The following is a 19968-nucleotide window of genomic DNA, read 5'->3' on the forward strand; positions in this document are numbered from 1 at the left end:
AGGTTCCCATTGTTTTGGATGCTAGACAGCAAGCGTGCCAAAAAAGCTAATCCTCCTCTGTTTCTGCATTCCTGATAGCTACAGTAAATCTGATTCAGCCTAGACAGGCTTTCTTTGGACACTAGGAAGAAAACTCTTACGTCTACCTCGAAATGAAACACTATTTGGGCCAGTGGCATTGTTCTAGCCACGCAGAAAAGCCAACAAAAGAAGCACCTTCAGCACTTGAGATTTCCAAGGTGCCAGCCTCAAAGGATGCCCCAGGGTTTCATGTTTAAAGAGACAGCATGCAATGTGCCCAGCCAGAGCTAATGCTGTAATACTTCAAGTTATTACATTCTTGCCGAATTTCATAATAAAAGACCAAAAAGCTCAGACATCCAGGGAAATGTGGTTTCTGAAGGGCAGCAGTAGTTACACTACATATTTACGGCTTGATATAGAAAAATAGTGTAGCTCTATGATTAAAAGTGACATTCACCAGTGAAAAAAACCACGCTATAACAGAAACGAGTGAGCAGCGCATCCAAGGCAAGGCTGTTTCACACTTCTGGCACTAAAATGTTTTACCTGCTTTTCCATCTCAAGCTGGGTATTTCCTATTTCTTCTTTCAGAGCCTCTATTTCCTGTGTCAAAGCCTTTTTAATGACAAAACAGACAGGATTGGACAATGGAAACATAAAAACGACACAAAAAATGGATGCTACATGTTCATCTCTATAGAATGCCATGCAGTAACAAATAAATGGTAGTCAGTGGCATAGACACAGAAAGGAAGGGAGGCATTGCAGAAACAGGTACCTGAACAGACTTCTCCTTGCTTGCTACCTTAAGGATTTCAGCTTGTAGGAGTTCTTCCACTGATTTTATTTTTCCATCCTTCTCATGGATCCTTAAAAAGAGCAGAGGAACATTCACTGGCTGAATGAATGCACTACACGAGCAAACTCACGAGCTTTAATTCTGCTATCCCATCACAACACCAGGCTCCGAGATCCACAGCGGGACCCTCACCTACAGCAGCTGCCAGCACTCACTGCAATCCCAAATCCAGATAGAACAAGGAGGAGAAACAAATAGGAGAAAGAAGACTAGGAAAAGTGCAGAACAAGTCGGCTCTATATAACTAGCAGTTTACACTCTGAATAAAATGATGGAATGGTTTGGGTTGGAAGGGACATTAAAGCCCATCCAGTTCCACCCCTGCTATGGGCAGGGACACCTCCCACAGGATCAGGCTGCTCAAGGCCCATCCAACTCTGAACCTTTCCAGGGAGGAGGCATCCACAACACCTGTGGAACCTGTGCCACTGCCTCCCCACCCTCACAGGAAAAAATTTCTTCCTCCTATCTCATCTCAATCTCCCCTCTTTCACCTTAAAATTGCTCTACCTCACCCTGTCCCTGCACTTCCCGACCAAGAGCTCCTCCCCAGCTTTCCTGGAGCTCCTTTCAGTACTGGAAGCTGCTCTGAGGTCCTCTCAAAGCCTTCTCTGCCCAAGGCTGAACAACCCCAACTCTCTCAGCCTGTCCTCATATGGGAGGTGCTCCAGCCCTCTGGTCACCTTCGTGGCCTCCTCTGGACCCATTCCAACACTTCCATATCCTTCTTACGTGAGGGGTTTCAGGACTGGATACTATTACTGCCTAAAAATGCAAAGGTGAAGTATCAACAGCCCCTGGAAGAACACACACACCCTTCAGCCTCTACTGGACATTCCAAAGTACTTATTAACTTCAGATGCACACACATAGAGCAAAACAGCTCCCCCCATTCAGAGCATCTACCAAAGGCAAACAATTAGCTGACAATTAAGTGCAATTCCTCATCTATTCAAAGTTAAGCTGATGCAGTTAACTGCTCAGCAGAGAAGGAACTGGATTTTCAAAAGGTATTGATCTGACTTCATGTGTTTCCAAAGCGAAAATGCTTCCCGACAAACACACACTTCAAGTTAAAAGGAAATAATTTCAGGGAAGCAAAGAATCTGTAAGTCACAGAATAAAGACAGACAGATGTAACAATCAGAAATAAAATCTGTGTAGGAACTTACACTTTCTGCAGTTCTTCAACCAGTGACTGGAAGGAAACCTGTTGAAAACAGAACTGAAACTTAGAAAAACAGAAGAAAAAAACAGTCTGCAAGTGTTGAGAAGAAAGAAGTAGAGTGCTTGAGCTCTTTGGCACTAGGTAAAGTATGTAGCAGCCTAAAGATTGTATCTATCTGACTGCTCTGGAGAAAATCAGCTGTTGGTCTCCAGTTTCTGGCAAACGAATGATGCCAGGCCTGCCGTGAGTTCCAGAAAAGTAAAAGCAAACACACACCATCTGTACAAGGAGAATCTGAGGATGAGGACCAGCATCCAATCCGCTAATCTTTTTATACTGGCACCACTGTACACCTCTCCACAGTGACTGTGCTTCTCCTTTCCCATAAATGATTGTCTAGAAACTAAGTGCTCTCCTGAGCTCTCTGGATGTTCAGGAAGGGCACTTCCCAATCAGCACCAGACGTGCATTAAAAGCAATAATACCATGACAGTGTCACTGAACAGAGACAAACAGAAGGGGCCATCACAGCAGCACAAGCATGGATTAACATTAGAAAGCTCAAAATACATGAGAAAAAAATACATATACGCTCATATATATGCAAAATACGCATAAAACAAGCTGGTGCGGTGTGAGCTGCCTACCAGCCATGTCAACTGCACTAGGCTTCTGGAAGAAAACAACCTCAGCCATTTCAGTACGTGGCAAACTCAAACCAACCCCGAGCCACTGCCGATTGGAAGCTTCACATCTGCCACGCTTCTGACACTCATGCAAAGGAAATATTTAACAGAACTATCAGCTTCCAGACCAACACTGGAAGAAAACAGGATGCTTTGCCAACAGGCTTCAAAGACATCTTCACCTTTTTCCCTTAACTTTTGCAGCCGCAGCAAGATTCTTTTTCGATTTAGTCTAGGTGTAATAAAAGTTGGAGATGAAAAGTACTACCTGCTCCGATTGCTGAATTTGCAGACTTTGAAGTTCTTTTCTCAAGGATGAATTTTCCGTTCGCAGAGCCTTTGAAAGCAGACACACAGATAATGAAAGACTCATTTGTTGGGGAAAAAGTGTTAAGCTTGACAGAAAAGTCATTTCTTTTAGAACAAGCAAAAGACTTTGAAACCCTCAGACCCCCTCTGCAGCTGGATTCCAAGTATTCAATAGACTAATTATTCATTATGCACACTCGGAGTGGATTGCAGCCTATGGGAAGTGGAGTTCAGGGCAACATCAAGGTGATGTGCTCTTATCTGACACAGTTTTCCAGTGTGCAACTCCTCCCCAGTACAGAGGCCTCAGTGATGCACCTGGAATTTGGGGACATGAAGAAAGCGAGCATTGTCTTAGCTACGTACAGACAGACAGGACACAGCTTTCCAGCAAAATCCAGCTGAAAACAGATAAGGATTTTTGGCTTTCCAGATTTCTCATCATTAACTTCTCTATCAACAGACGAGGAAGGAAGCACCTTAACAATCCCCATCAGAAGTGTCACTAGCTTAAGATCCATTTAAACCTTCAGATCACAAACTAAGCAAGAGCTCCAATACTGCTGAGTTTCCACAAAACATCCTTCCCTAAAGGCAGATCTCTTGCAGATTAGGCAAAATATACAGCTCTAAAGATGTATTCGCTCTATTCCAAAAGGCACCAAGTAAACAGACGAGCAAAATCTGCTCTAGACCAAGTGGAGAGAAGCACTTGCTGTGTGCCATCCATGCTCACATTTAGGTTTTATTACCAAAAGCGCATAAGCCTTGTCTCCACAAGATGCTTTTCCTAGACAAAGGGAACAATCTCAGCCTGCACTATAGGCACTCAAAAGATATACTTTGCATAAGAGCACTTAATCTCTATTTTTCCATTAAAAGATAACATGAGACATTTTACCTTCAGCTCCTCCTCTTTATTAGCCACCTGTATGAGTCCTGTCTCAAGCAGCTCTTCAACTGTCTTGATTTTATCATCCTTTTCTCTCATGCTGAGAAATCAAAATGAATATTAGGAAAAAGAGTTAAGCTCTGAAGGCAGCTTAGCTGTCAACATTAACCCTCCTGCCAACAAAACTGCACTTTTACTTTAGCCTCTGATTCAAAAGGAAACAAAAAAGTTTCTCACCTTCTTTCCATCTGCTCCAATGTGTCTTTGCTTGCCTATAAAAAAAAAAATAGAGTGATTTTTTTTTAGGGTGATTATAGGGAAACCCTAGAGCAGCTTCCAGTACTGAAAGGGGCTATGGGAAAGCTGGGGAGGGGTTCTTGATCAGAGAGGGCAGGGATAGGATGAGAGGAAACATTTTTAAGCTGCAAGAGGGGAGATTGAGATGAGATCTCAGGAGGAAATGTTTTCCTGCGAGGGTGGGGAGGCCCTGGCCCAGGTTGCCCAGAGCAGTGGTGGCTGCCCCATCCCTGGAGGGGTTCAAGGCCAGGTTGGATGGGGCTTGGAGCCCCTAACCCAGTGGGATGTGTCCCTGCCCATAGCAGAAGGTTGGAACTGGATGGGCTTTGAGGTCCCTTCCAACCCATTCCATTCTATGGTTCACTGAATCAACAGTGGTTTGGGATTTTAAAAACATAAATAACTAGAAAGCAGCAACTTAAGCAGAGGTTCACCTACCACACTAACCCAGAGGAAAATAAAACAGGGACAGAACATCCCTATGGCATGTGGGTCTAATAGTCACACTGGAAAGATGTCAGTCCTTCACAGATCTGTCCTTGATGATTTTACAGTGATAGACTCGAGGAGTTCTGACAACAAGATGCTGTGGAACACAGGATCCCAGTGATCTCGGGCAGGGTCAAGCATGCCAAGCACTGTGTAGCATCTAATCCATAGCAGCCAGCTCAGTACCCGAAAAATCTGCCTCTCGAGCATTTATCAAAATCAAAACTCCCACCTGAGGCTCACTCAGCAGAAAATTTAAGATTTCTCACCACCACCACATTGTGAGAGGCTGCATGAGAAACATAAACCAGCTAACAAGAAAAAATGAGCCCTATTTCAGAGAGGGCATCAAATCAGCCAGACCCAGGGGAATAAAGACGCAAATCTGGTTCTCCACCAGAAGAAAGGGAGCTGCTCCAGACAGGGAGCCACTGTCTAGCAGACAGCGATGCAGAAAAGGAAATAAGTTCCCTGTCCTGCACGTCTTTTTTCAGCGTTTCAGGGAGTTGTACCATTGTAGAATGAGTAAAAGTCGGGACTGTTGACAAGAGCTCTCCCAGACAGCACTTGCAAAGGAGATGGGGTTGAGCAACACCGCTTTGAACCTACTGCATCCTCTGTGAGCACCAGCTGAAGTGGCTGCAGCAGGCATGGCATGGGCAAAAACGTAGAAGAGAAGGGACTAAAGTCATCATGACATAAACAGTTCCCCCACTCCACGTGGGTCTGCTCTTTGGTTATAATCAGTTTGAGAATTCAGCTCTAGGATGGAAGAAAACAGGTAGGGTGAAGATCTTACTCTGGTCTCTCCACCACCCAGAAAAAGCAGGAAGGGCTGGTTGTTCATGGAATTTTTTCACTCCAGAAAATTGCCAATAAAAGTGGGAGAAGTTGCAGAATTAAATTCTTATGTTAACCTAGCATTCTTCAGGGGAGAGCAAAATCCACAGTTTGGTTGGATACCCTTGTCTAGGTCTAGAGGAGAGTTATGCCTGCCTTGCTCAAAACCTCCACAAAAAAAATTTACCTAAAAAGCAACAGGCTTTGACACCAAGCCACTCACCTAGGGCCAGCTTAAGAAAAAAAAATACTTAAGAAGTTAAAAAGAAGAGATGTTTGATACACCCTCAGCAAACACTGGCTATACCTGCTCAGACAGGAGAGTTTGCAGCTTCTGAACTTCAGCCTGCAGAGTTGCGTTTTGATCCTTGAGAACCTGGAAAGGAATTTAAACACTATCAGTTCAGAACCCTAACTGCAACATTTTCATTACAGCAACGAGGTACTTAAATAGCAGAGAAGTCATTACAGTGAGTTCTGTGGAAGCTACAAGACTACAAAGAGTCCTTTCCCCTTTTTTCTTGCTTTTCTGTATTAATACTTTTGTCCTTATGTTCCCGTGAGAAACTCAGCTGTTGCCATCTTTATTCCCTGGCAGAGAATCAGACAGCACCAAGCGTGAGAGGCAAGAGAAACTGCCTTTCCCTCCTAAAGCAGCTATCAAATCTTGACACGATGCTGATACTGCCTCTTACAAAACAGTCATCTGACGAAGCAAATGGTCTAGAATCACATCTCCCATTCTCTTCAGCTGCCTTAACACTGCGGATGCAAAGCAAGGAACTGGCAGTCCAGCAGCAGAGAGGATTGCAAAGCTCCCACACTTCCCAGACTGCAGGCTGGCAAGAGGTGAATTGGGAAGCCAAACAGCCCTTCTGCAGCCCTTGTCTCCCCTCCAGCATTCCTGCTCTGTGCAACAGACCCAGCAGCCCTTCACAGATACCCTGCCAGTCTGGATTCCTCATATCTGCTTTACAATCCTCCTCCACTACTTTACAGACTTGCTTGGTGCTTTACAAAAGCAAAAAGCGGGACACGTGATCTGTGCTTCAGACCTGAAGCCTCAAAGGGACAACACAGGCAGGAAGGGACAAAGGTGAGGATTAAAAGAATTGCTCTGTTTTTTGAACCTGGCTTTCCCCTCTTTCACATGCCTGGAAGAAAGCAGCCCTTCCTCAGGTGGAAGCATTTAACGCAGAGCTGGTCTGGCTTATGTTTGGGATCAAAGGCAAGAGGAAGGAGAAACTAGAAAGGCCTGCAACAGCCATGCTGAGAGCATGCTATGGATTCGCACAGTACCATGACTATGACAATCTGTGTTCAGTTCCCTATTCACTTCCCAAAAACTTCTAGAATTCTTTCTCCGTGATTTTTGCCATTACTTAGCACTGAGTCGATGTCAGCACGTAACCACCAACACCACGAAGGCCTTCTCCCTGGGGAAGTGTTACTGCAGAGACCATCCCTCTAAGGGAAGCTGAGATTATTCCTCCTGGTATTCACTTTCACCATTTTGCCTGCCATTTTGAAGTGTTCCACCACACTGAAACCATAATCCTAAACCAGATGCCTGAGCACCTTATCTACCCATCTTTTAAATCCCTCCAGGGATGGGGACTCCACCACCTCCCTAGGCAGCCTCTGCCAGTGCCCGAGAACTCCTTCCATGAAGAAATTTTTCCTGATGTCTAATCTGAACCTCCATTGATGCAACTTGAGGCCATTTCCATTCTATTAATTAGAAAAAACTTGCTCCCTCTTATTCTCCAACAGCCTGGAGAAACTACAGAGCCTTGCAAGGGACTCTAATCAAAACCTCTTTGAAAGTCCCACTTTAATAAATGAATCGAGCTTACTCCCTTCTTGTTAACACCTTCAAAGAGCTCCACGACACTCATGAGGAACAGCTTCCCCTACAAAATCATGCTGCCTCTGCCACTACCCACCAACTCTGCTCCTCACCAGCAAACCTACCAACCTGACAGGAGACTCAGACCGAGCGACCTTTCACCAGAAACAGAGGAGCAGGAGTACCCAACACTGGCTTTAGAGGAGAGAAAAAGATGAAGTCATCACCTTTATCACAGAAAAGGTCTATTTCTAACAGCTAATATTCAGAAGAAAAAGCCTAAGGTGGCAGAGGGAGAAGAGTTAAGCTGCTCTCTGTTCATGCCATCAAGAAACAAGCATCATTTCTGCTGTGCAAACCCCACATGTCACAACTAAAAGCTTCAACAATTTAGCTGCAGCCTTAGGAGAAACAATTTGGAAGACGGCAAGAGAAAAATAAGCTGTTTTATACCTACCTTGACAGAAAAAAGACTTGACAACGTGATAACTGAAGCAACAAAAGCTCACACCAAGGCCTTGAAAGTCAGATGAGAAGGTGAAGTGCAGGAAAACCACAAGAGCTTTTACTGAACAAGCTCCTCTGCCAGATTTCAAAGACCTTGCTCTTCACAACGACACCGCACTTAACTTGTGTCACCCCACCTCTTACCCTGCTGCACAGCCTGCTGCCACTGCTGTGACATCCCACATCGCTCCTGCCTTGTAGGCAGAGTACTGTAATTTACCTTAACACCCCAAAGTCAGGTCTATTTTATGAATCAACACTCAATTGTTGCTGTTGTCCGCAGCTTCTGAAGCTGGAAAACCTCCTATACGTAAGCACAAGGATAGCAGCTATTCTATATCTTACCTTGAATTCTTCTTTTGTGCTTGAAATCTGAGCAAGTTCTTCTCGAAGCTGATCTTCAAGGGTTCTTATTTTCTCATCTTTGATGTGAAGGCTGAGATACAGCAGAACAGTTAAATACGTTTCCTCATCCAAGTCTTACAAAAAGCAGTGAATCAAAAAAACATAAAAGACTGGCAAACATTGTTTACCATGTCCCAGAGCTATTTACCTTTTATGCATCCTTTCCAGCTCATGTGCAGCAGCAGCCTAGATTATAAAGAGGATTAACACGGACTTAGGATACATCACATGATTCAATCAACCTTTCATTCCACAACATTAAAAAGCTAGAACAAGTCATTTGGTCTCTCGGCACATGACTCGCCAGCGAGAGGGGAAGGGGTAAGCTTCTCTCCGTATGCTTTTACACCACCGCTACACACCAGGCAAGCACGCAATTACACAAAGGGAAGAAGATCTCAGATTCATTTGACAACCAGGATTATCTCTAAGTAAATACAGCATTCTCACCTCTGTAACAAAGCAGTAATAGAGGGACAGCATTTTGTTTGGTTCTAAGAATCTGTCCAAGGAGAGGCGGGCGGGTTTGCATGATTTTGAGTATTTTTAGAGGGATTCTTTACAATCCTTGTACGCAAACACCAGGACTGCATACTCTAGCTTCACCTCTGTGAAGCGCCCTGCACATCTAAACCAAGCAAAGAGCTTCAGTAACTTGGATTTCCAAGTAAGAAACATTCTGCTAATGAAGGAACGGTAATGAGGAACCCTCCCACCAGCTATAAGAACTCCAGGGAATCACATATTAGCCTGATTCTGTATTCTCTCACCTTTAATGTGCTTAAGCACAGCTCACTTAAAGCCAATGGATCTGCAGTTGAATTTCTGACAGAACAGGTAGTGGTAAAGGAATAAAATTAAATATTTAATGAAACAATTATTTTACCTGTTCATTTGTCAGAGCCTGTAACTTCTGTACTTCTGATTGCAGGGATAGGTTCATATTCTGCAAGACCTGAAAGAAGGAGAAAAATAAATACACCTGCACTTTGCATAGAGACAGTATTTCAGGTAAGTTCACTCTCCGGTGCAAGGCATTGTGGTCACTTTATGAAGAACTTTAGACACAATAGCAACGAAAAAACTAAAGCTTTCACATCAACTGCACCCCAGCATCAAGCGCTGGTGCTGCCTAGAACAGCAAATCAGCAGAGTTGTAGCTGAAAGAGCTGGTTCAAGACCCAAAGGCAGCTTCACAAACTTCATCTTGTACACACAACCAACAAGGCTCTCCCTGTATCAGCTGGCAGGGCTTTTATTATACCTTGAGCTCCTCCTCCTTGCTGGTTAAGTTGGCATGTTCATTGCTTAATGAGTCCTCCATCTGCTTTATCTGTTTGTCCTTTTCTGCAACCCTGCACAAACGAGAAATGATGAGCTGTCAGTACAAAAAGGTCTTGGATTAAGCGGTACAAGAAGCATCAGGCTAAACATGAGATACACACTGGTCCGTATGTCCAGCTCTACTCTAACTCCTGCTGACAGTACACTTTGGGTCTGAAAGCTTTTCCATCCATTTTAAATGCTGTTTGCTTGCCAAAAATTAAATGGGACGTTCTTTAGCTCTGAAACACAACAACTACCCCATCTCCTAAAGGGAGAAACCTCCTGGCATGGCCACACAGCCTGAGAATTCACAATCCTCATGGTCATGGACACTCCTGCACACAGGCAGTGGCAAACAAGGGGAGACATTGCTTTCTACGTAGCAAACACAGCCACAGACTCCAAACCTGAAGCCAGATACGGAAGGGAAATCCGCAGGAAATCAATCTCGTGGTGAGAAGTTAAAAGCCTAGACAGCAACATTGCCTTCACCAGTCCCTCCCAAGTGCAGAGGAAGAGTGGGGTGCGCTAAAAACCAGTCACACCTCCCAAACACCAGAGGAAATGAATGCTCACACTTTGTGTAGTTCTTCTGCCAGGACTGAAGCTGAAGTCTGTAAAAGGAAAACAAAAGAGCTGAAAATAAAGCAGGTCAAAGCATCATCACCTACAGTGAGCCAGGAATCACATCTGGAAGACTCGTAATGTTATGTAAATTGGCATAGGGCATTTCCAACAAGTAATTCCTGGCAAAGGAACACCAGCGCAAACTAATGTCCCTTCTCTTTAGGCCTAAGGCAACTTGAAGGGAAAACTGAACCAACTCTTTTCAGCGTCACAGAATAGTTAGGGCTGGAAGAGACCTTAAACCTCCTGCCATGGGCAGGGACACCCCACTAGATGAGGTTACCCAAGGCCCCATCCAACCTGGCCTTGAACACATCCAGGGATGGGGAGGTGTTTGCCCTTTATCAGATTCAATCGAGCCATGAGGATCACCAGCACTTGCCTCCCAAGGAGTAAGTGCTTTACGGGACATTCTGCTGACAAACCACTTGAAGAATTTCAAGAAAATCCTGCACAGTGCATCGGAAACAGCAGCAGAAAACCAACAAGTGGCACTGTTTCTCCCTGGAAAAAGCCTGTTCCTATGCAGTCACCCGCAATGGGGTAAGAAACTCATCCCACTAGTTATCAAAGCAGTGGGACCTCTGCAGACTATTTCACATTCAAGTTGAGTAGCAGCTGTGGTGGAACTTGCACATTCATTTGTGTTTCAGATATATCATAGAATCATGGAATCACCAGGTTGGAAAAGACCCACTGGATCATTGAGTCCAACCATTCCCATCAATCACTAACCCACGTCCCTTAGCACCTCATCCACCCGTCCCTTAAACCCCTCCAGGGAAGGTGACTCAACCCCCTCCCTGGGCAGCCTCTGCCAGTGCTCAATGACCCTTTCTGTGAAAAATTTTTTCCTCATGTTCAGCCTGAACCTCAGCTTGAGGCCATATGGCTCTCCACACCCAGCATTACCCTCCCCCAGATGCTGGATCTCACAGAGCTTGTGTCCATGCGGTCCTGCAACAATTCCTACACTGCCTTACCTGGATAGAACCATAGAATGGTTTGAGTTAGAAAGGACCTTAAAGATCACTCGGTTCCCTCCCACAGGATCAGGTTGCTCAAAACCCCATCCAACCTGGCCCTGAACACCTCCAGGGATGAGGCAGCCATTTCTCTGGGCAACCTGGGCCAGGGCCTCACCATCCTCACAGGATAACACTTCTTCCTAAGATTTCATCTACAGCTCCTCTCTTTCAGCTTAAAACCGTTGCCCCTTGTCCTACCGCTATGCTCCCTGATTAAGGGCATCCCCCCAGCTTTCCTGTAGACTTTTTAAGTAGTGGAAGGATCATACACCAGAGAAAAAAGCCAAAACCAAATAGTTCATCCACAGGGTCTCCTCAATGACTAAAAGTTTCATCAGCTCTGATGTCCAGAGTGGTGTTCCCGTCCAACTTCACTTCTGCAAAGTGCTACCTTCACACCCACCGTCCACGGGGGAAAGATGGCCTTGCATTTTCACAGCCAGTGGGGCTAAGTGGGGAAAGTACACACCTTCTTCCAACAGACTCCACATGAAATCCAGAGCAAACAAGTAAAACTTCCCTAGGGATTTACTCCCCAAGCCCTTTTAAAGGACTAGGATGAGGAGTAGGAGTAGGTCATGAAAAAGCCATAAATCCAGAGTATCTCTTCCTTTGCTACTCTCCCCACTCAAAGCACTAAAGCACCAAGCTCTTCAAAGCCAAATGACACCTCTGTAGTCTGATGTTGAATTGAACCAAACTACATGAAGGGTGCCTCTGATTAAAAGAACATAGCACCCAACTGCACCAGAACGGTCTCCGCTTATGCCCATGGAATTACAGCCCTTCTGAGCAGATTTCTGTGCCCTAACTCTTCATGGAAGCAACTTCAGTGACACTGAGGTTTTACATAGTGTCTACCACAGAAGCCATGGCTGAAAGAAACTATTAAAACTAAAATTTCAGATATTAAAAGAATTTAGAAAGGCATTGTGCAGGTTTGTTGGTTTGGTTTTTTTCCTTCCATCACTACCAGAACGAAGTAGCAGCTTTATACGGAGCTGCCATAAGAAACTGCCTTTCAACCTGATGCACCGGAGAAAAGCACAATTGGATGGATCGCAGGAGGACTGCGAAAAGACCAAAGAACCACAAGACAGAATTGTACACATGCAAAGCTACAGAAAACAAACATTCCATGAAGTATTGTATCCCTTGGTTATAAGTTAAAGCCAATACAGGAGGAAATAATTGGATTTTTTTTTTCCCCAACAAGCACAGAGGCTTAAGTCTTACACCAGTTGGAGAAAAATCAGAAAACAGGATGCTGAGTCTTCACTTTCAGCATTACATATCTCCTATCAGGTACAAAACCATCTTTCATTACATGTTCACAATTCAAGACTGCGAAAGGAAGTCTGAGAACACGCTGTACCTGGGCTGCCATTTGTGAATGGAACTTCTGAAGCTGAGCATTCAAAGCATCGTTCTGCTCAATCAGCTCCTTGTAAGAAAACACAGAAAAGAAAAGCAGGCTGAGATCTGCAGCTAGTCAACTTCTCCTAGGTTTAGTTTTTTGCCTTGATTATGTTTTGTAAAAATGGTTTAGCATTTACATGTCAGACACTTCTCAAAGATGCTACTTTTCGCCCCACTAAGATCAACCAGTTTGAGGCACGAGAACCTGTTCTGCATCAAAAGCAAAATATTCCCTGTCCCACTATATGCAATTTGGTTTCCCTGAAGCTCTCAAGATCTGTGTCCATGCTGCCTGTCACCACTTGGTGCCAAGAGGAGAGAAATCACTCCAGAGAGCTCTCACAAACATCAAAGGCACACGGCTGCTCTCCCAGGGTGTTCCCCAGACCATAGCGTCATTTCACAGCTGGGGAAGTTGCCTGGGTCAGCACGTTCTCCTGACTTGCCTGGAGTGTTTCTCAGGTGCGAGATTGCCCCAGACCTCCTCCCAGCACCACACACAAGGTCTCACTTCGTATGCGGTCAGAAGACAGACTGGCACAGTTTTTCTCATTCTCTATTCACTGGGAAAGCTTTACTAAAGCAGCATTTCAAGGCTATTACCATGTTTCCACAGGGAAAAAAAAAAGAGGGGGGAAAAAAAAAAAAGAGGGAAGAAAAAAACCCAGACTCTTGAGATACTCGAGCAATCCTACCTGCACCTGCATTTGCATGGAGTCCTCTGCAGAAGCTCTCTTCTGCTCAGCCTCCATTAACTGCAACATCCTCTGCTCCAGCTGTTGTTTCGACACCATTGTATCAGTAAGTTTGCTGTGCAAGCTCTGGATTTCATTGTCTTTGGCCACAAGCTTATTCTGCACATCTGTAGAAGAAACGTCAGGATTTTAATTCAGAGGTATATATTTAACTCTGGGGGAAACAGCTTTCCCTATGAACAGGGAGGTTGATTAGAAGCCTCATTCCAGCAAGCCAAGGTTTGGTTCCCTCATCAGCATTCAGGCTAACCAGTATCACAACACACTATTTCTCCAGGGTGCTGGAGCAGCACCGACTTCACTTAAGCTTAATTTAAGCCATTTACTTGATAATGCCTTTTTTTAAACAAACAGCAACAGCCAAATCACTGCGGCAAGTGTTATTTGGGAACTATGTTACTACGTGATACGTGCCTTGCTGTGCTGCTTCATGTTCTGCTGTTCTTTTCCTGAGATAAGCCTGGATTTCTTCCCATCTTCTCTCTGCTTCCTGCTGCTGGACCTTCACATTGAAGAGAAATTTGATGAATAAGAAACAGTCACACCTTTAATTTATTTTTTAAGTGCATCTCTTCAGTGCTATTCCCAGAACACATGGCAGTGAAGTAAAATTGTTTCTTGTTTCCATTAGGGCACATCAGAGAGAGAATGTCCTGTAATCCTCCTCCTAGAGCAGTTTAGCCTATTAATTTGAAAGGCAAATTGTGAACAGGATTTCTTTATAGGCTCCTAACAGGGTGGTTTCTGTAATATCAAAGTGTAGCATCTTTGCCCTGCAAGTTCAGAATTAACAGTAGAAGCCCAACTAGCCAAGCATCACATAAACCTGCATCTAGTAATTAAAACTTGTCTCCACTCTAGATACCAACTCTCCACCTGCAACGGCTTGAGGCACAGAGAACTCTGGGTAACTATGACTTAACTGCAAATATGAAAGAAGTATTGAGCTCTGGACTGGAATTCTCACCCAAGAAAAAAAAATAATAAAGACTTTCTTCCAAACAAAAGGAAAGGGATGCATCCAGAAGCCAGTCTATTTAGCCTTTAACTCTCACAATGCATATTTATTTTAAAAAATACGCATACATTTAGGCAAAACCATGGAGTTTCAAATGAAAACCACACAAGGACCTCACCATCTGGATGAACAACTCCAAAATACTGAACCTTGCTGGAATTGTATGCTCATAGAAAGCAAAGTTCAATGCCACAAGTTAAGCTTTCTAAAAGGTATTTATATGGAAGGAGAAGTTTCACGTCATAGGGAGGTTTGTCATAACTCAAAACCCAGAGCATGGGATAAAAACACTAAATAAACCATAGGCTGCCTCAGCTTATCTGAAAATAAATACTTGCACATAAAAATATGACAGATTTAGCGGCCGGGGAAGTGGCTAAAGCAGTTCTCACACACCTCATATCCCACCCCATTCAGACTTGGCTCAGATAAAGCCTCGAGAGCAACTCAACAGGCAGAGAAAACCCAAGTCACCTCTAGCTGAGCAACTGCCTGCTCGGCGTTCTTCTTCTGGAGCTCCTCTTGCTGCAGTTTGCTGTTCTTCTCTCCCAGCTCATTTACCAGGCGAGCACAATCCTGGCGCAGTTTGTTCAGCTCAGCCGACTGCCTAAAAATAAACATTTCCACAGGGGTTTGGTTTTGTTTTCATTAGGGGTTTTTTAACACAAAAGGCATATAGGCCATAACAACAGCTACTCAAATATCAACACCAAGTTCTGTATTTGCAGTCAGAGGACTGTGCTAGGTGGGTTTTTTTTCCTCCTACACTGCTTCATCCTAGGGAAGGGATGAGCATCGGGTACTCTTGGCCATCAGCACTGAGACAGAAACAAAAGGTCAGCAATAAGCCACAAGCATCAGTTCCTTTAAAAGGTTTGCGAGCTGATGGGCGTAATTTCTACAGGGTTACATAAACTGAAGAGCCTCAGCATAAGGAAAGGTCTCTCATTGAAATTCACATTCCTTTCCTCTTCCTATAAGGATTATTGATCTCTGACTTACTCAAGACAATTCCTCCTGGACTGCTAAACGCACGCATCTCTTCAGACTATACCTTGTCTCCTGTCCTTGACTTATCTACTAACTTATGAAGGTATCTGATGCACTGCGGAGGGAAGCAGCATTTGTATAGCCCAAGGGAAGAATTTAAAAGGCTCCCCTTCGTATCTAAGCAAATAAACAGGATTTTATTTTTATCTTGAGTTTGCTTAAATTAAGCATTTTGTGAGATAACTGTCTAAGAGATAACGATGCTTCATTTCTCTGAACAGGACAGCTAAAATCAAGGTAACAGCACCCTTCTCTGAGCGCTGTATCAACCTGCTGCAGGAGGAGGCACGCGGGGGGCAAAACACAGCACTGCTGAGCTGCAGAAACTGTTAACAAAAAGGTCTACATAGCAGCAACATCTCTGCAAGAACAGCATAGGCAGGAAAGGAAGATACAGAGCCCTTTCCAAGTCCTGACAGTGGGTTTGATATTCTGGTCTCCAACAATAACAAATCAAATATTAGAGAGCATATAAAGCGTCAGGTTTGCTTTATGCAGGCAGAAGCCCACTGGCAGCAATTCACCCATCTTACCAGGATGCTCAGCTTTTACTACAATACACACAATCCTCTCTGCCAGCTCAGGGCAGCCTAAGTCATAACTCACAAGAAATGAAACCTCGAGATGCAGTTTTGTTTCTCCAAGCATATGCAACACCAGCAGATAAATCCAAAGTACCATTAACTGTAGGGTGTTGAGTTTTTTTTCCTTATTGCATGACTGATTTACGACTACAGTGCCTCTCCTGAAGCCCCAGGGGAAAGAGCACCCTGCCAAAAAAATCAACCCTGGCTGCCTAAAGCTCAAACTGATAAGAGACAGTAACCCTTTTGAAAGCCTTGGCTCAATGCAAATACAAATAGCTACCGCCCCAGCCCAAAATAACTCTCTTTCTGGTTTAACCATAAATTCAGAGACAGTCAAGGAGACGGAAACAAAAGGAGCAGCTCTTCGGGGAAGAATTAAACACAGAGCTTGGAGTAGCTGCTAACGTACTTGCTCTCCATTTGATTGGTAGAAGTACTGACAGCATCTCTCAGGATACCGTTTTCCTGCTTCAGGTGGCTTATTTCTGCCTCCATCTGCTCACGGAGTTGCTGGAACTGACAGGGAGAAAAAGATCAATTCCACAACAGATTAAACTAAGAAGCAATTGAAAAAAAAAACAAACCACAACTTATAAAAACAGATGTCACATCAGTTTAAATAAAAAAAACTAAGTGGATTTTTGGAAGTGGGGAGAGGAAGCTTTACCTCCTCACACACCCACTCTTAAACCACGCAACTCAGACCCTCCTGTTTGATTAAAAGCACCAGTTTCCTTTTATACCAACTTATCAACTTGTGTATCAAGGCAATCCTACTTTTTTTTTATAGAATAAACAGTTGAAAAAATACCTCCAAGACCATTAAGTTCAGCTATCAATGCAAGATCAACGAATTTTGAATAAACAACTGTTGCTGACTATACCGAGCACTCAGCTCTATAACTTCAAATTCCTGTTAATAACTGGATAGCAATATATTCTTTTTCCAAACAGAAATAAAATGAATGCAGTGTGAATTAACATTAGAAATTTACAAAACCTAAATTACACAGAAAAAGTAAAAAATAACTAACAATATACAGAGGATAACTGGAAGGAGGTTGTAACAAAGTGTTCGCTTCTTCCAAGCAAAAAAAGATGAGACGAGAGGGAATGGCCTCAAGTTGCACCAGGGGAGGTTTACATTGGGTATTAGGAAAAATTCCTTTACTGAAAAAGCAGTGAAACACTGGCAGAGACAAGCCCATGCAGTGGAGTCACCACCCCTGAAGAGGTTCAAAAAGCATGTAGACGTAGCACTTGGGGACATGGTTTAGCAGACACAGCGGTGTTGGGCTGGTGGCTGCACTGGATGAGCTTAGACATCTCTTCCAATCTCAACAATTCCACAATAGCATGTAAACTGCAAAAAGCTAGTGCTGATCTAATATCCTGAAGTCAACATTATGAAACAGAGCCTTTATTCAGGCAATAACGTGTTTTGATTGCACTTTCAACATAGTTCCAAACTGAGGCAGAAGAGTGTCCCGATAACCTAAAGTGGCTTCAGAATAGCGCAAACAAAATCAAAGGAAAGGATTCGAAGGAAAAGATGGACTCTGTATATAAGCAGACAACAGCAAAGCTGATCTTAGAGCCCAACAGGCTGCTCTGAACATCCTCGAGCACCTGCAGCTGTAACACTTTCTGCCCCCACCAACCAGTGCCAGTTTGTAGATACGATGACACCATGTCCAACGTCCAGTTTCAAACAGCTGACTCACCAGTGAGAAGTCTGGATATACACCTCGAATCCTGGGTTCAGTTTTGGGCCCCTAACTACAAGAGGAACATTGAGGCGCTAGAGCACATCCAGAGAAAGGAACAGAGCTGGGCAAGGGGCTGGAAAACAAGTCTTGTGAGAGCTGGCTGAGGGACCTGGGGTTGTTTAGCCTGGAGAAAAGGAGGCTGAGAGGAGACCTCACCATTCCCTACAATTCCCTAAAAGGAGGTTTCAGCAAGGTGGGTGTTGGTCTCTCCTCACAAGTGACAGGATGAGAGGAGATGGCCTCAAGTTTCACCAGGGGAGGTTCAGATTAGGCATCAGAAAAAAATTTCTTCACATAAAGGTTTCTCAGGCACTGGCAGAGGCTGCCCAAGGAGGTGGTGGAATCCACCCCCCGGGGGGGTTTAAGAGATAGGGAGATGAGGTGCTTAGGGATCTGGCTTAGTAGTGGTCAGGTAGGGTTGGACTTAATTATCTCAAAGGTCTTTTCCAACCAAGCGATTCTATGATTCCAAATCCAAACAAAACAGCAGGAGACAGCAGTCCCTTGTAGAGCAGCCACCGGCAGCCCAGCCCCAGCACAGGTAACATTCCGTTCCTTGGACCTTTGTTATGGAGTCCTTTCCTCTTTTCCATCTTTGGTAGAGCCAACAGGCACACAAGACTGCAACAGAATCCCTCATCACTGGAATCATAGAATCATAGAATAACCAGGTTGGAAGAGACCCACCGGATCATCAAGTCCAACCATTCCTATCAAACACATAAGCCCCGACTATTTCAGCTTCTCTGCCGTGCCACAGCGTATCAGCAGGGGGAGCAGAACCAGAACACTGGTTCCTCTGTGCATCCTTTCTCCAGCTGTGACCATGACAGGAGTGTTCAAAAGCCACAGGGTCATGCCCACATATCCTTCCCCGTCCCCAGCCCACAGTTAACACCCTCTCAGTGTGCAGCTGTCTGTATAGGTTCAAAGGAAGTTGTCTCTGCTCAGGAGAATGCAGTCTGCTCCAAAACTGCAGAGATGCTGCTCTCTGGAGTGCCAAAACAGAAGATACAGGGCTGGAGCACCTCCGCTCTGAGGCCAGGCTGAGATAGTTGGGGTTGTTCAGCCTGGAGAAGAGAAGGCTCCAAGGAGACCTTAGAGCAGCTTCCAGCACTGAAAGGGACTACTAGAAAGCTGGGGAGGGGCTTTTTACAAGGGCCTGGAGTGGTAGGACAGGGGGGAACGGCTTTAAATTAGAAAAGGGAATATTTAGATTAGGCATTAGAAAAAATTCTTCACGCTGAGGGTGGGGAGGCCCTGGCCCAGATTGCCTGGAAAATTCACGACGCCCCATCCCTGGAGGTGTTCAAGGCCAGGTTCGATTGGGCTTTGAGCACCCTGATCCAGTGGGAGGTGTCCCTGCCCATGGTAGGGGTTTGGAAGATGATGATCTTTGAAGTCCCTCCCAACCTAAACCATTCTATGACACAGCATTAGATCTGTGAGGTTCACATGCTGGGTTTGACGCTCTGACAGTCGTATAGCAAAAAACACTAGAATGTCCAATCTATACCAGTCTGGCTGGTGCTTAGGAGGGGCTGTTATTCTTTAAAGTCTGATTTAAGAGCTGTCTAATCAGATGAAGCATCTTTTGACATCACTCTATTACAACACAACCTCAAGAAAGAGAGTAACAAGAGTTTTAATGTAAGTGTCTGCCCTTCAAATACTTTCAGCAAAGCCCTTTCCCAAGCAATGGTATTTCTTGTACGTTTTGCTATGTTGTAACTCTGTATTCCAATTTAAAAAGGTAGATTTATCAGCTAGTAAACAATCACCAGCATTAGTGGCTCTCAAGTTGAGTATTCCAATTAGATTTCACACTTTAATTGAACAATACCTCATCAGAATACCAAGAAGGAAAAGCAACCAGATCAGAGGCCAGCTGCCTAGCTAGCACTGGTCTTTTACAGGCTACAAAAGTCACCTACAAGGTCATTTTGTCTTTCTTTTTAAACCAGGAAACTGCCACAAAGCATCCCATCCTCACACAGATGTGTGATACCATCAGCTAGCAGCACTCTGCACCCAAGGCTCAGGGTAACCAGTGCAGCCAGTTTC

At 44.4% G+C, this 19968-nt stretch overlaps 1 protein-coding gene across 10 annotated transcripts in view; it reads right to left on the reverse strand.

Annotated features, from left to right (window-relative positions):
- KTN1 (kinectin 1) overlaps nt 1–19968 on the reverse strand; it is an 89493-nt gene that overhangs the window by 26256 nt on the left and 43269 nt on the right. For 6 of the 10 annotated variants that reach the window (XM_069856763.1, XM_069856759.1, XM_069856764.1 and 3 more), the window contains exons 8-24: nt 16545–16651; nt 14973–15105; nt 13895–13982; nt 13421–13587; nt 12682–12750; nt 10228–10265; nt 9590–9680; nt 9212–9280; nt 8474–8511; nt 8266–8356; nt 5872–5940; nt 4176–4210; nt 3948–4038; nt 3006–3074; nt 2056–2093; nt 803–893; nt 571–639 (exon numbers count right to left, since the gene is read on the reverse strand). In XM_069856763.1, coding sequence (XP_069712864.1) covers nt 571–639; nt 803–893; nt 2056–2093; nt 3006–3074; nt 3948–4038; nt 4176–4210; nt 5872–5940; nt 8266–8356; nt 8474–8511; nt 9212–9280; nt 9590–9680; nt 10228–10265; nt 12682–12750; nt 13421–13587; nt 13895–13982; nt 14973–15105; nt 16545–16651 — 1353 coding nt within the window. The remainder of the gene's footprint in view (nt 1–570; nt 640–802; nt 894–2055; nt 2094–3005; nt 3075–3947; nt 4039–4175; nt 4211–5871; nt 5941–8265; nt 8357–8473; nt 8512–9211; nt 9281–9589; nt 9681–10227; nt 10266–12681; nt 12751–13420; nt 13588–13894; nt 13983–14972; nt 15106–16544; nt 16652–19968) is intronic. The other 4 variants (XM_069856767.1, XM_069856766.1, XM_069856765.1 and 1 more) reach the window with 1 other exon arrangement.

The sequence above is a fragment of the Phaenicophaeus curvirostris genome, chromosome 5, assembly GCF_032191515.1.
Source record: "Phaenicophaeus curvirostris isolate KB17595 chromosome 5, BPBGC_Pcur_1.0, whole genome shotgun sequence".
Lineage (NCBI taxonomy): Eukaryota > Metazoa > Chordata > Aves > Cuculiformes > Cuculidae > Phaenicophaeus > Phaenicophaeus curvirostris.